This window comes from Schistocerca gregaria, chromosome 1, assembly GCF_023897955.1.
Source record: "Schistocerca gregaria isolate iqSchGreg1 chromosome 1, iqSchGreg1.2, whole genome shotgun sequence".
Lineage (NCBI taxonomy): Eukaryota > Metazoa > Arthropoda > Insecta > Orthoptera > Acrididae > Schistocerca > Schistocerca gregaria.
In genome coordinates this window covers 820,768,782-820,781,523 of record NC_064920.1, presented here as the reverse complement: position 1 = coordinate 820,781,523, position 12,742 = coordinate 820,768,782, and the positions used below count along the sequence as shown (strand labels likewise).

At 37.2% G+C, this 12,742-nt stretch overlaps 1 protein-coding gene across 2 annotated transcripts in view; it reads left to right on the top strand.

The window, feature by feature from the left end:
* The first annotated feature begins 8,947 nt into the window (after positions 1-8,947).
* LOC126271085 (eukaryotic translation initiation factor 4E type 2-like) overlaps positions 8,948-12,742 on the top strand; it is a 47,067-nt gene continuing 43,272 nt past the window's right edge. The window contains exon 1 of one of the 2 annotated variants that reach the window (XM_049974124.1): positions 8,948-9,059. In XM_049974124.1, coding sequence (XP_049830081.1) covers positions 9,040-9,059 — 20 coding nt within the window. In that variant the 5' untranslated portion in view covers positions 8,948-9,039. Of the gene's footprint in view, positions 9,060-9,243; positions 9,395-12,742 lie in introns of those variants that run through there. The other variant, XM_049974125.1, reaches the window with a different exon arrangement.

The window sequence follows — 12,742 nt, the reverse complement described above, 5'->3', positions numbered from 1 at the left end:
CTGTGTGGAAAATGATCGATGACAGTGAACCCAAGACATCAGGCAGGGGGATTGTTGCTGATGTTGCAGTGTTCATGTGTGGTCTGACGTCGTCGTGCTGAAGGAGGTGGTGCTCATTGTGTGGATGAACTCTTCAAATTTGAAACTTGATTTGCATACTGTTTCTCACACAACGGCATAACTACACTGCACAATTTACATGATACAATTCAGAGCCCCCTAATGGCAGAGGGCTGCAAATATGTAGAAATGAAGAATCAAGATGTAGAATGTTAATAACATTTGTTTTATTTAAATAGTTTTAAGAGTTTTCACATTAAAATTCAGAGGCATTACTTTTCAGCATGCCCTCATAAAAGTTCTTGTCATGACTGCTTCTTGTTCACTCTGATAATGGGTTGAACTTTTTCTTGGGCAATGTGAAAGACTGTAAGATTGTTAACAAATGGCTTACAGTGGAACTTCCACAGTACCACTTGTCTGACCCTCATGGCTAAACATCACTCCCTGTTCCATGATGTGAGTGGCCATTTAGGTGATTTGGTGGCAGTTGCAGATCCAGCTGGCAGATGGATCCAAATGAGAAAATGGTCACTAGAGAGACAGTCCTCCACAGTTCCCAAAGGGCAGTATCAGTTAATGTAGAACACCAAAGTGGCAAGTTAATGCCTGTGGAAGATCTGTATAGCAATGCATTGCTTTTCCTGCATTGAGGAAGCACAAATGAAGCATGAAGGACAAAAGGATCAGACTAGCACAGACAGAGAGAAGATTCCTTGCCAAAAGAAATTTACTAATATCAAACATAGGCCTTCATTTGAGGAACAAACCTCAGGGAACACACATTTCGAACACAAGTGGCTCATGGACTGCGAAACAACTAAAAGAGAAGAGAATCAAAGTGTCTGATACATGGAGTCAAAGAAGTGTATTGGAAACAAAATGGAAGTTTTCCACATAATAGGTAAGAAATTGAATATGTGGTAAATATTAACTAGAACAAAGGACACAAATATCTGGCATGTGTTAAGACATCAGTGAATAACATTTACGGCAGTAGAAGGAGCCACAGAGGGAAACACTGAAGATTTAAAAACTACAATAGATGATTGAGGATGAAGGGTTAAGTGCTACTAAGCTGAGGAGAGCAGCATAAGAGAGAAAATCATGGCACACTGCATGAAACCATCCAGTAGAAAAGAAGCAGGATTCAAAGAAAGTGCAAAATGTCAAAGTATGAATTTATAGGGAAAGAATTACATCCATAGAAGCATGCATGACAGTATGAAAGGAGGATGCTACTTACAGGAATTATAAAGAAACCTTTAGAGAAAGAGAATCAGCTGTATGAGCATCAAGAAGGAAGGTGGTAAGCCACTACTAAACAAAGAAAAGAAAGCTGGAAAATGAAAGGAATGTGTGCAATGGCTGTGTAAAAGATAGAAACTTGAAGCCAATAAAATGGATAAGAAAGGGGAAATGGATCAATAAGAGGTGAGAGGTGGCATTCTTTGAGCTGAAATTGATACTGAAGGACATATATCACGGCATGGGAGCAGGCAACATTTCTTCATAATTATTAAGATCATTGAGAGAGCCATCCATGATGTCATTGTTCTAGATGCATGCAGAATATATGAAAAAGATGAAATAACCTCAGATTTCGGTAAGGTAGTAATTAATCCCAATACTAATGCAGACAGATGTTGACATGTTACTGAACTATTAGTTCAATAAGGTGTTGCTGTTGTTGTGATCTTCAGTCCCGAGACTGATTTGATGCAGCTCTCCATGCTACTCTATCCTGTGCAAGCTTCTTCATTTCCAAGTAACTACTGCACCCTACATACATCTCAAACTGTGTAGTGTATTCATCTCCTGGTCTTCCTCTATGGTTTTTACCCTCCACACTGCCCTGCAATACTAAACTGGCGATCCGTTGCTGCCTCAGAACATGTGCTACCAACCGATCCCTTCTTCCAGACAGGTTGTGCCAAAAATTCCTTTTCTCTCCAGTTCTATTCAGTACCTCTTCATTAGTTACATGATCTACCCATCTAATCTTCAACATTGTTCTGTAGCACCATATTTCAAAAGCTTCTCTTCTTGTCTAAACTATTTACTGTCCATGTTTCACATCCATACATAGCTACACTCCTTGCAAACACTTTGAAGAAAGACTTCCTGACACTTAAATCTATACTCGATGTTAGCAAATTTCTCTTCTTCAGAAACGCTTTCCTTGCCATTGTTAGTCTACATTTTATATCCTCTCTACTTTGACCATCATCAGTTATTTTGCTCCCCAAATAGCAAAACTCATTTACTACTTTAAGCGTCTCATTTGCTAATCTAATTCCCTCAGCATCACCTGGTTTAATTCAACTACATTCCATTATCCTCATTTTTCTTTTGTTGATGTTCATCTTATATCCTCCTGTCAAGACACTGTCCATTCCGTTCAACTGCTCTTTCAGGTCCTTCGCTGTCTCTGACAGACTTACAATGTTATCAGCAAATCTCAAAGTTTTTATTTCTTCTCCATGGATTTTGATTCCTACTCCAAATTTTTCTTTTGTTTCCTTTACTGCTTGCTCAATATACAGATTGAATAACATTGGGGATAGGCTAAAACCCTGTCTCACTCCTTTCCCAACCACTGCTTCCCTTTCATGCCTTTCGCCTTGTATAACTGCCATCTGGTTTCTCTACAAATTGTAAATAGCCTTTTGCTGCCTGTATGTTATCCTTGCCACCTTCAGAATTTGAAAGAGTGTATTCCCGTCAACATTGTCAAAAGCATTCTCTAAGTCTACAAATTTTAGAAACATAGGTTTGCTTTTCCTTAATCTATTTCCTAAGATAAGTCATAGGGTCAGTATTGCCTGATGTGTTCCAACATTTCTACGGAATCCAAACTGATACTCCCTGAGGTCGGCATCTACCAGTTTTTTCATTCATCTGTAAAGAACTGGTGTTGGTATTTTGCAGCTGTGACTTATTAAACTGATAGTTCATTAATTTTCAGATTCGTCAACACCTTCTTTCTTTGGGATTGGAATTATTATATTCTTCTAGAAGTCTGAGGGTATTTCACCTGTCTCATACATCTTGCTCACCAGATGGTGTAGAGTTTTGCCAGGGCTGGCTCTCCCAAAGCTATCAGTAGTTCTAATGGAATGTTGTCTACTCCCGGGGCCTTGTTTTGGCTTAGGCCTTTCAGTGATATGTCTTCATGCAGTATCATATCTCCCATTTCATCTTCATCTACATCCTCTTCCATTTCCATACTATTGCCCTCAGGTATGTCGCCCTTGTATAGACCCTCCATATACTCCTTCCACGTTTCTGCTTTCCCTTCTCTGTTTATACCTGGTTTTCCGTCTGAGCTCTTGATATTCATACAAGTGGTTCTCTTTTCTCCAAAGGTCTCTCTAATTTTCCTGTAGGCAGTATATGTATTACCCCTAGTGATATCTGCCTCCACATTCTTACATTTGTCCTCTAGCCATCCCTACTTAGCCATTTTACACTTCCTGTCAATCTCGTTTCTGATACGTTTGCACTCCTTTTTGCCTGCTTCATTTACTGCATTTTTATTTTCTCCTTTCATCAATCAAATTCAATATCTCTTCTGTTACCCAAGGATTTATATGAGCCCTTGTCGTTTTATCTACTCGATCTTCTGCTGCCTTCACTATTTCATTTCTCAAAGCCACCCATTACTCTTCTACTGTATTTCTTTCCCCCATTCTTGTCAATTGTTCCCCAAAGGTCTCTCTGAAACTCTCTACAACCTATGGTTCTCTCAGTTTATCCACATCCCATCTCTTAAAATTTCCCCCTTTTTGCAGTTTCTTGTTTTAATCTACAGTTCATAAGCAATAGATTGTGGTCAGAGTCCACATCTGCCCCTGGAAATGTCTTACAATTTAAAACCTGGTTCCTAAATCTCTGTCTTCCCATTATATAATCTATCTGAAACCTTCCAGCATATCCAGATCTCTTCTATGTATACATCCTTCTTTGATAATTCTTAAACCAGGCGTTAGCTACGATTAAGTTATTCTCTGTGCAAAATTATACCAGGTGGCTTCCCCTTTCATTCCTTACTTCCATTCCACATTCACCTACTATTTATCCTTCTTTTCCTTTTCCTACTATCGAATTCCAGTCTCCCATGACTATTAAATTTTTATCTCCCTTCAATATCTAAACAATTTCTTTTATCTCACCACACATTTCTACAGTCTCTTCGTCATCTGCTGAACTAGTTGGCATATAAACTTGTACTACTGTGGTAGCTGTGGGCTTCGTGTCTATCTTGGTTACAATAATGTGTTCACTATGCTGTTCATAGTAGCTTACCTGCACTATTATTTTTTTTATTCATTATTAAACCTGCTCCTGCATTACCCCTATTTGATTTTGTATTTATAACCCTGTATTCATCTGACCCGAAGTCTTGTTCCTCCTGCCAGCAAACTTCACTAATTCCCACTATATCTAACTTTAACCTATCAATTTCCCTTTTTAAATTTTCTAACCTACCTGCCTGATTAAGGGATCTGATGTTCCACACTCCAATTCGTAGAACACCAGTTTTCTTTCTTCTGATAATGACATCCTTTTGACTAGTCCCCACCTGGAGATCCGAATGGGGGACTATTTTACCTCTGCAATATTTTACCCAATACGACACCATTATCATTTAACCATACAGTAAAGCTGCATGTCCTCAGGAAAAATTATGGCTGTAGTGTCCCCTTGCTTTCAGCCGTTTGCAGTACCAGCACAGCTAGGCCATTTTGGTTAATGTTGCAAGGCCAAAAATCACTTTCGATTTTGGAGAGATGAAGAAACAGTTAAAGTAGTGCTAACACAATGATTTATTTTAGAAGATAGATTTAAGAAAGCTGTAGGTTCAATTATAATATTTTTAGATCTAGATGGAGCTTTTGGCAATGTTTTCTGGAATAGACTCTTTGGAGTTCTAGAGCAATCAGGAATAAAATACACGGAACAAAAGACCTACAACTAGTACAGACCAGATGAGGTCCTAATAAACAAAGGGCAAAAAGGATCCAGTAATTGAGAAGGTAGTGAGACAGGATTGTAGTCTATCGTGCATATTATTCAATCTGTATAATGAGGAAGTTGTAAAGGAATCTATGAAGAAATCTGAGAAATGCATTTCAAGCCTAGGGAGAAGGAATAAAAAACTTTCAATTTTGTCGATGAGATTATGATTCTTGTAGATAAAGCAAAGGAATTGCAAGATCAGGTGAACTGAGTGGAAAAGTGTCTTGAAAATAAGTTACATACTGAACATCAACAAACATAGCATGAGGGTGATTGAGTGTAGTCAAGTTAAATTTAGTGTGCTAGAGGACTCAGAGTAGGAAATGAGACGCTAATAAAAGTAATAGAGTTTTGTTATTTGGAAAGCAAAATAAACGATAAAAATTAGACAATAAATAGTGTGGGCAAGAGGAGAACAGAAGCTTTTGAAATGAGATGTCACAGAAGAACATTGAAGACTAACTGAATAGATCAAGTAAATAATTGAGAGGTACTCAACTGATACATCAGTTGTCAATGGATAGTTTATTTATTCATCCATTGACCATTTGGTACAATGGTATTGGACATGTCAGAAACATACTGGAATAATATATACAAATAAAACATTAACAAAATAGGAAAGGATAAGGTGAGGATAGGGCAGGAGATCGACCACAGTCTAATAAAAGGAACCACACCAGCATTCATGTTAGTGACAAGGGGGAATCGCAGAAAACCCAAGTCAGGCTGGTCAAATGGGGAATAAACCCCAGTCCTTGTGAATGTGAGTCCAGTACATAAGGACTGGAGTAACCACCTCACTCAGTAAATGATTTGAAGGGGAATCACAAAATACATCTACATTGTGAGTATAACATGCACAATACGTAAATAAATGAAAGAGAAAAACACTACCAAAGACGTGTAAAAACGAATGAATAAATTATACCACACTGCAGAAAAGTACAAAATGCATAATAAGTCAATAAATAATGCAGGTATAACATGAAAATTTGATTTAAAATTCCTTGCTCAGCAGAGCTGTGTCACACAGCATCTGAAACAGAAAACTTACAGCAGAAACATTCTTTGCAAAGACAAACATATCGCCAATGGTACATCAGTTAACAGAGTCAAAATAACTAAACAATGAATATGAATGAAGGCCCAGTAGTCCCATGAGCTAACATATTCATTTACATTGTAGAAATACTTCTCAATCAGAAATGATTTTAACTCGTTATCTGGAAGCCTCTTCCATCTTCAGCTTCTTTATGTATGTTGGAAGCACATTGTAAAGAATTGCATCAAAGAGCCTCACATGTCTTGGAGTGTGGGTTGTTCTAACTTGTTCTGTATGGATGGATGCACAGTTGTGAGTATTATAATGTTGGTAATCAGAATGGGTTAGCAGCTCACCAAGGCTAACTCCTCTCAACAACACACATTTGCATTTGTACATGAAGGGAATATTAAGCAAAAACAACTTTTTAAATAAGGGCTTGCTGTGAGCCATAGCCAAGCTACCATATATGGCAAGAGTCAAATAGCTCTTTTCTGCAATGCAGAAATTTCTTTTACTCAACTATTAATTTTACCCCAGAAAACTATTCCAATAGCTACAAGGGACTGGAAGTAATTAAAATAAGCCATTCTAGCACCATATGGGGAGCAAACTTTAGAAATAATTCTCAAAGCAAAACATGCATAACTGAATTTCTGGAAAATATTAGTTACATGGTCTTTCCCACTTAAGTCTTGGTCAACATTCATTCCTAAAAGTGTCATGCACTGCACCCCTTCCACTTATTTCCACCCAGTACCAGATGTAGATCTTTTTGAATTTACCCGTATTCCCAAATTGTATATAGTTTGTTTTTCTTATGTTTGGGGTCAGATTGTTTGCAATGCATGAATTAAGGTCTTTTATCAGTAGCTGTGGACAGAGATTCCTCAACATCGCTTGTTATTACACTAGTGTCATTTGCAAACAACATGATCTTGGTGGCAATGTTTCAGATGTGTATCATTTACATAAATAAAGAACAGAAGGTGGCCTAACACACTACCCTGGGGTACACCTATTTCACCTTTCCTTGCATCAGATACTATTCCAATTTTATCATTAGCATGAGTTGATGTGAGCTCCACAACATGTAACTTATTTTGCACATATTACTTGAACCCAATTGTTTATTTCTTATTTCCCATTGCATCCAACTAATTTAAAAGAATTTGTGATTAACCATATCAAAAGCTTTAGAAAGATCTATATTAACTCTGACAGCACCATTGTTGTTATCCAAATTACTAACAATTTCATCGGTGTAATCATTTATCACTTGAAAGCCACTCTGATTTTCAATTGCCATTCAGCAGGCTGTGCCCATTTAAGTACTTGGTGATTCTTTGTCTCATTAATCGCTCTACTACTTTAGAGAATGCCAAGGGGAGTTTTCAACTTTATGTGTATCTCCACACTTGAATAAAGGTATTGTCTTTGATATTTTTATTCTTTCAGGGAACATACGCTCAGTGAATGATAAATTAACAATGTGAATCAAGAGCTTTGAAATTTGTGTAGCAGTCTGGATTACAAGTGACGCTGAAAAATCGTATACACCAGGTAACATTTTGCATTTGGAGGCCTTTACTGCTTCCTACTCGTAAATTGGAACAGACCTCATGCTGCATGCAAACCCCAAATAGATCCTGATAAGTGAAATTTAAGCTAAGTGTTTGGAAAGCATTTATATAAAGTAATCATTTATGTAATTTAGCAGCGCGTCTTTGTCAAATTTGATATCATCAAAGTTTGTAAGAATAGTTTCCTGCTCTTCATGTATCTTCCGTTTCACGTTTTACAATATCCCATACATATTTTTGATTTGTTGCCAGTCATTCTTATTATATTATCATTTCTAAGAAGCTTTGCTTTACAATGACCTGACAATATATTTTCCTATAAGACTTTACGTGTTCTGCAAATCTTCTCGTCTGCGAACTGAACATTCCAACGGAGGATGAATTGAGGGTTAAACTTATAGAGGGAGACAATGACTTGAATGGAGTAAGCAGTGTAGATGTATATAGGACGCATTAGTTTTGCTAGTAAGATTAGACTTTTAGAAGGCAAGACCACTGTTGGATCTGCATAAAAGCAGTCTTCTATCTGATGCTGATAACACAACGTGGAAATGAAATGGAAGAGGCAGTTGGGCACGTGTCCATTGGAAATTAGTGGTAATGTAGACCTATATGGACCGCAAAGACCTTTGCTACATTCCAACATATAAAACACTGATGCGAAGCGTTATTGGAAGTAGACAGCTGACTTTAGAAAAGATGCAGGGGCAACACGTTTCATATTTTAAGGCCGTAATGTCTAGTAATTTTAAGAGACGGTCAGTAACCATTAGTGGATTCAAATGATTGACGAACGTGTATGTTACAGAACACATGCAGCCTCTGTTAAGCGATAAACGCCGTCTTTTCTAACATAATAGATTACTATGGGTTACTGATACTGCACTTTTGGCAACTTAACAACAGAGTACAGACAAAGGAGAGACCTAGCCAATTATGAAATGAATAAATGTTCCAGCAGTCAGGCTCACTTATTCCGACAGTCACATCTTCGTAGCTTGAATTTCGTGTACCCTTTGTTTATGTTTTGTTTTTGTTTGTTTTTTTTTCAATTTTTTTTTTGTCATCATTTATTGAGAATAAGAGTTACACAAAGCCAATAGGCTACGGTCGCCAGACGTTTTGCGGCCTATTCTGAAGTAAAGAATAATTCACTAAAATAATCGTAAAACTAGAAAACCAAACTCTGAAAATAAATGCTTGATGCGCGTTAACATATTGCCAACATTACTATTAGTGTACCAAGCAACTAGCGTTTTGCGTTTAGTATTTGAAGTGAACATTTGGTTGTAAAATATTGTAAGTCCCCTGTCAGACGTGTCTGGAAATATGACAACTAAAACTGAATCGTAAGTTCTAATATACGGGAGTCGTTCCGTGTCGCTTTCGTATTGACTCCGATATTTAGTTGTTGATTTTTCTTCTTATTTGCTAATTTTCCTAACTTTCAAATGACTGAAATGTTGATTGTGTTACTACTTTAATATATCATTTACTCCAGTCATTTGATGATACAGATTCGTCGCTCATACGGTTTCGTTTTAAATTGGCAATCGTGTTTTGCTTCAAACACGAGAAATAAATCGTCGTGGGCAGTGCTTGAGTTGTGACTGTTTTGTTTTGCGTATTGCCGTGGAAGTCTTTGTATTCATAAAATTTAAATGCAGAACATGGATAAGTTGTGGTTAGTACTGTTTAGTGATTATGGTTCATGTGTCTGAATTATTCCACAATGTTTTATGACAGTTTGCTTTCAAATTGCAAAAGCGCCGTAAGTTAATGGTGCTAAATTATGGTTCACTCTGTGTCATTATCTTTACCATTGCTTGTACGTCGTAATATACGTGTTGTGGTAAATGACATTTCCCTAATGCCCCTTCCAACACATGTATATATTGACATTTTTGTTTATATGAATTAATGCTGTTCCCCATATTAAGATGGCAAATCCTCCACCGGTGTAAAATAATCCTTGAACAAATAAATTGCTATTTTTTTTTTCCACAACAAGTACCGACAGGTTAACAGAGACCATACCACCTTGCTTGTAGGTGACATCCAATCACCGAAATCAATTTCGTGTGTTTATTTTGCTCTTACATTTTTAGATTCACGGTTTTAATCATAGTTTTGCTTATTGGTAATTGCCCAAGCAAAAGATATATTGCATCATTATTGACACATTGCAGTAAATCATTTGTGTAAGAGAGAAAGCATTTGCTCTGCAGTAAGTGCTATTGACCTAGCACACGGTGATATGTTATTCCTACTTTATAGCTTTTTCCCCATTAAAACACACACAATTTCCAGTATTTCCTCCTGGAAATAGCTTTGAATAAATATAGGGTAGGTAATTGATATTCTTCTCTAAACACATACAGTGAAATGAAACTGTTTCCACATCAGCATATAAATATAGCCTACTCATTTTGTGATTGCCAATAAATATTTTCCTTTTGTGGCACATTTAAACTCTGGACATATTATCCATAAACCAGATAATATGTAGGTCTGTATAGTTGGTTTCAGTGTATAAGTTAGAAAGTGTGCGTTAGGCAATGTGTAACAGCTGTTGCCTGTAGTGTTTATTTTCTGATATGTAGGATGTTAGTAAACATATTTTCAAGCATGGCTAGTGTTTTGGTAATATACCTTGATGTCCTCAGAGTGGAGGGGAGAAACTGATGGTGGGTTTATAAGTGGTGATCTTCTTTGTCAATCTTGATACTGCTCTCAGATTGTATTTTCATCAACAGTGACAGTACCTGCAATATATTATTAAACAGGATCAATAAAATTTTGATGCTACAGAGCACTGTGAACTGCATGTTCTCTTAAGTGTTACCTGTGTATACCTGTGGAAGTACAGAGCGAAGTGGCACAGTGGTTTGCACACTGGATTTGCATTCGGGAGGACGACAGTTCAAACCCGCTTATGGTCATCCCGATTTATGTTTTCCATGATTTTTCGAAATAGCTTCAGGCAAAGGCCGGGATGGTTTCTTTGGAAGGGCACAGCCGACTTCCTTCCCTAACCTGATGGGACCGATGACCTCACTGTTTGGTCCCCTTCTGCAAATCAACCAACTAACCTGTACAAGTCACAGAATGAGTACTAGATCCAAATGGCTATGCACCCTGATATAGCATCATCTCCCCCCCCCCCCCCCCCAAAAAAAAATAGGTCTTCTCACTATTTAAGCTGAAACAGGTTGTATAGAGGATAGTTCAAGCATCATTACATTTGTGCCCCATGTCCCATATTATTGTAATCTGTCCTTATTCTTGTTTGATACTGTTTTATATCTTTACCTATCAGATGCAGATTGTTTTTCATATCTACCTCACGATTATATCAATCGCCCTCTGTCACCTGTTTAGAATATTTGTCTTTGGTTGCTCGTACCACTGCTCTACAGCTTCTTCTAATGCCAAATTAACTATTTCTGAATGCTATAGCAGATGTTTCATCAACCTGCCGTTTCTTACTGTAAGGGTTTTCTGTGAACTACTTTTGTCACTCATTCTATTAAGAACTTTACTTCATAGGTTATTTGTCCACCTAATTTTCAACATTCATTGATAACATGTTGCTTCAGGTTTGTTCTTTAGATTTTCAGCGATTTTATATTTCACCTCCACATAATGCTGTTCTCCAGGTGTACAACTTCAGAAATTGTTCCTTATTTCCATATCAGTATATGGTACCAGTAGAACTCGTTCTGTTGATGAAACCTTTCTTCCCTTGTGCCAAACTGCTTATTATTTCTTTGTTGTTTGTCATAACGTGTAAATTACACTTTCTATAACAGAAATTTTTTTTGCTGTTTCTGCTACTGTGTCATCACCAACTTTTAATTGAAGCAAGCCCTTACTCTCTGCAGATGTTCTAGGTATGCCTTTCATTTGGCCTGAATTATTGTCTTTTGTGAACCACTGTAGTAGTGATATGTTCCTCATTAACTTTATTCCTTTGTTAATTCTTCAATATACAACTGTCTTAACACCCTTCTTAATATGAAAATGCCTCTTTTGACCTTCCAGTTTCATTATTCCCGTTCACGAGTAGAGGTAAATTATTTGTCTGACCAAATTGTAGCTCCAATCCAAACAATGTGAACATATACACTTTGCTCACCACTACTAAGCACAATGTCAGACATGCATCTCAGACCATGAGATATGGAATTCGTAATGATAAGCTATCCAAAACTTTTTCTTTAATTATTTCATCTCCCAGCAATTGTAACAAATTCAAATTTACTGAATTAGCCTCAATAGTAATAACATATGCTTCTTTGGGTCTAATGAACCGTGCAAGCCATTGGTATATTCTCTGAAGTGTGACGTTGTATGTTACATAGGTGGTGCTTGTTATTTTTCCCAGTTGTACATGTCTGTTATGTTTTGTTTGTAATATGTTGATCATTTCATGTGGGTGGTTGCTTAGATCATGTTGTATAGGTTTTTATGACATGGTGGCGACACTCAAAATTTGTGTGGCCCAAGATATAGGGGGTTGGAAGATGATAGTTTGAGAGTTCGTGGAGGCAAGGAATGTTGGGATAAGAAGCTATTTTTGTTAAATATTGTGGTGACGGATGTGCAGAGTAGAAAGAGGCCTAGGTTTGGTCGATTGGTTTTCTTGAGAGTTTAGCCAAGGCAACAAATGTGTCATAACAGTCATAATTTTATTAAACTGAATTAGGTTGGTCTGTAAGTTTGAAGCATTTTTTTCATGTGGGTATTCAGATTGCTACGGATTAATTTAGCAATTGTAATTTATTTGTTGTTCACTGTTGCTATTTGAGAATTTATATTTTGCCATAGGAAGATAGTGAGTGGAGCTGTGGACACTAGAAAATGGAGTGACAAGTGAAGAAACTGGAATATTCAGACATAGTCTTCCGTTTGAGTTCAGTAGAGGGGCGGCAGCAGCAAGGAAGCCAGAAACATTTGTGCCATGTATGGGTATTATGTCGTTGGACAGAGCATGGCAAGAAGATGGTTTGCTTGGTTTTTTTTTTTTTTT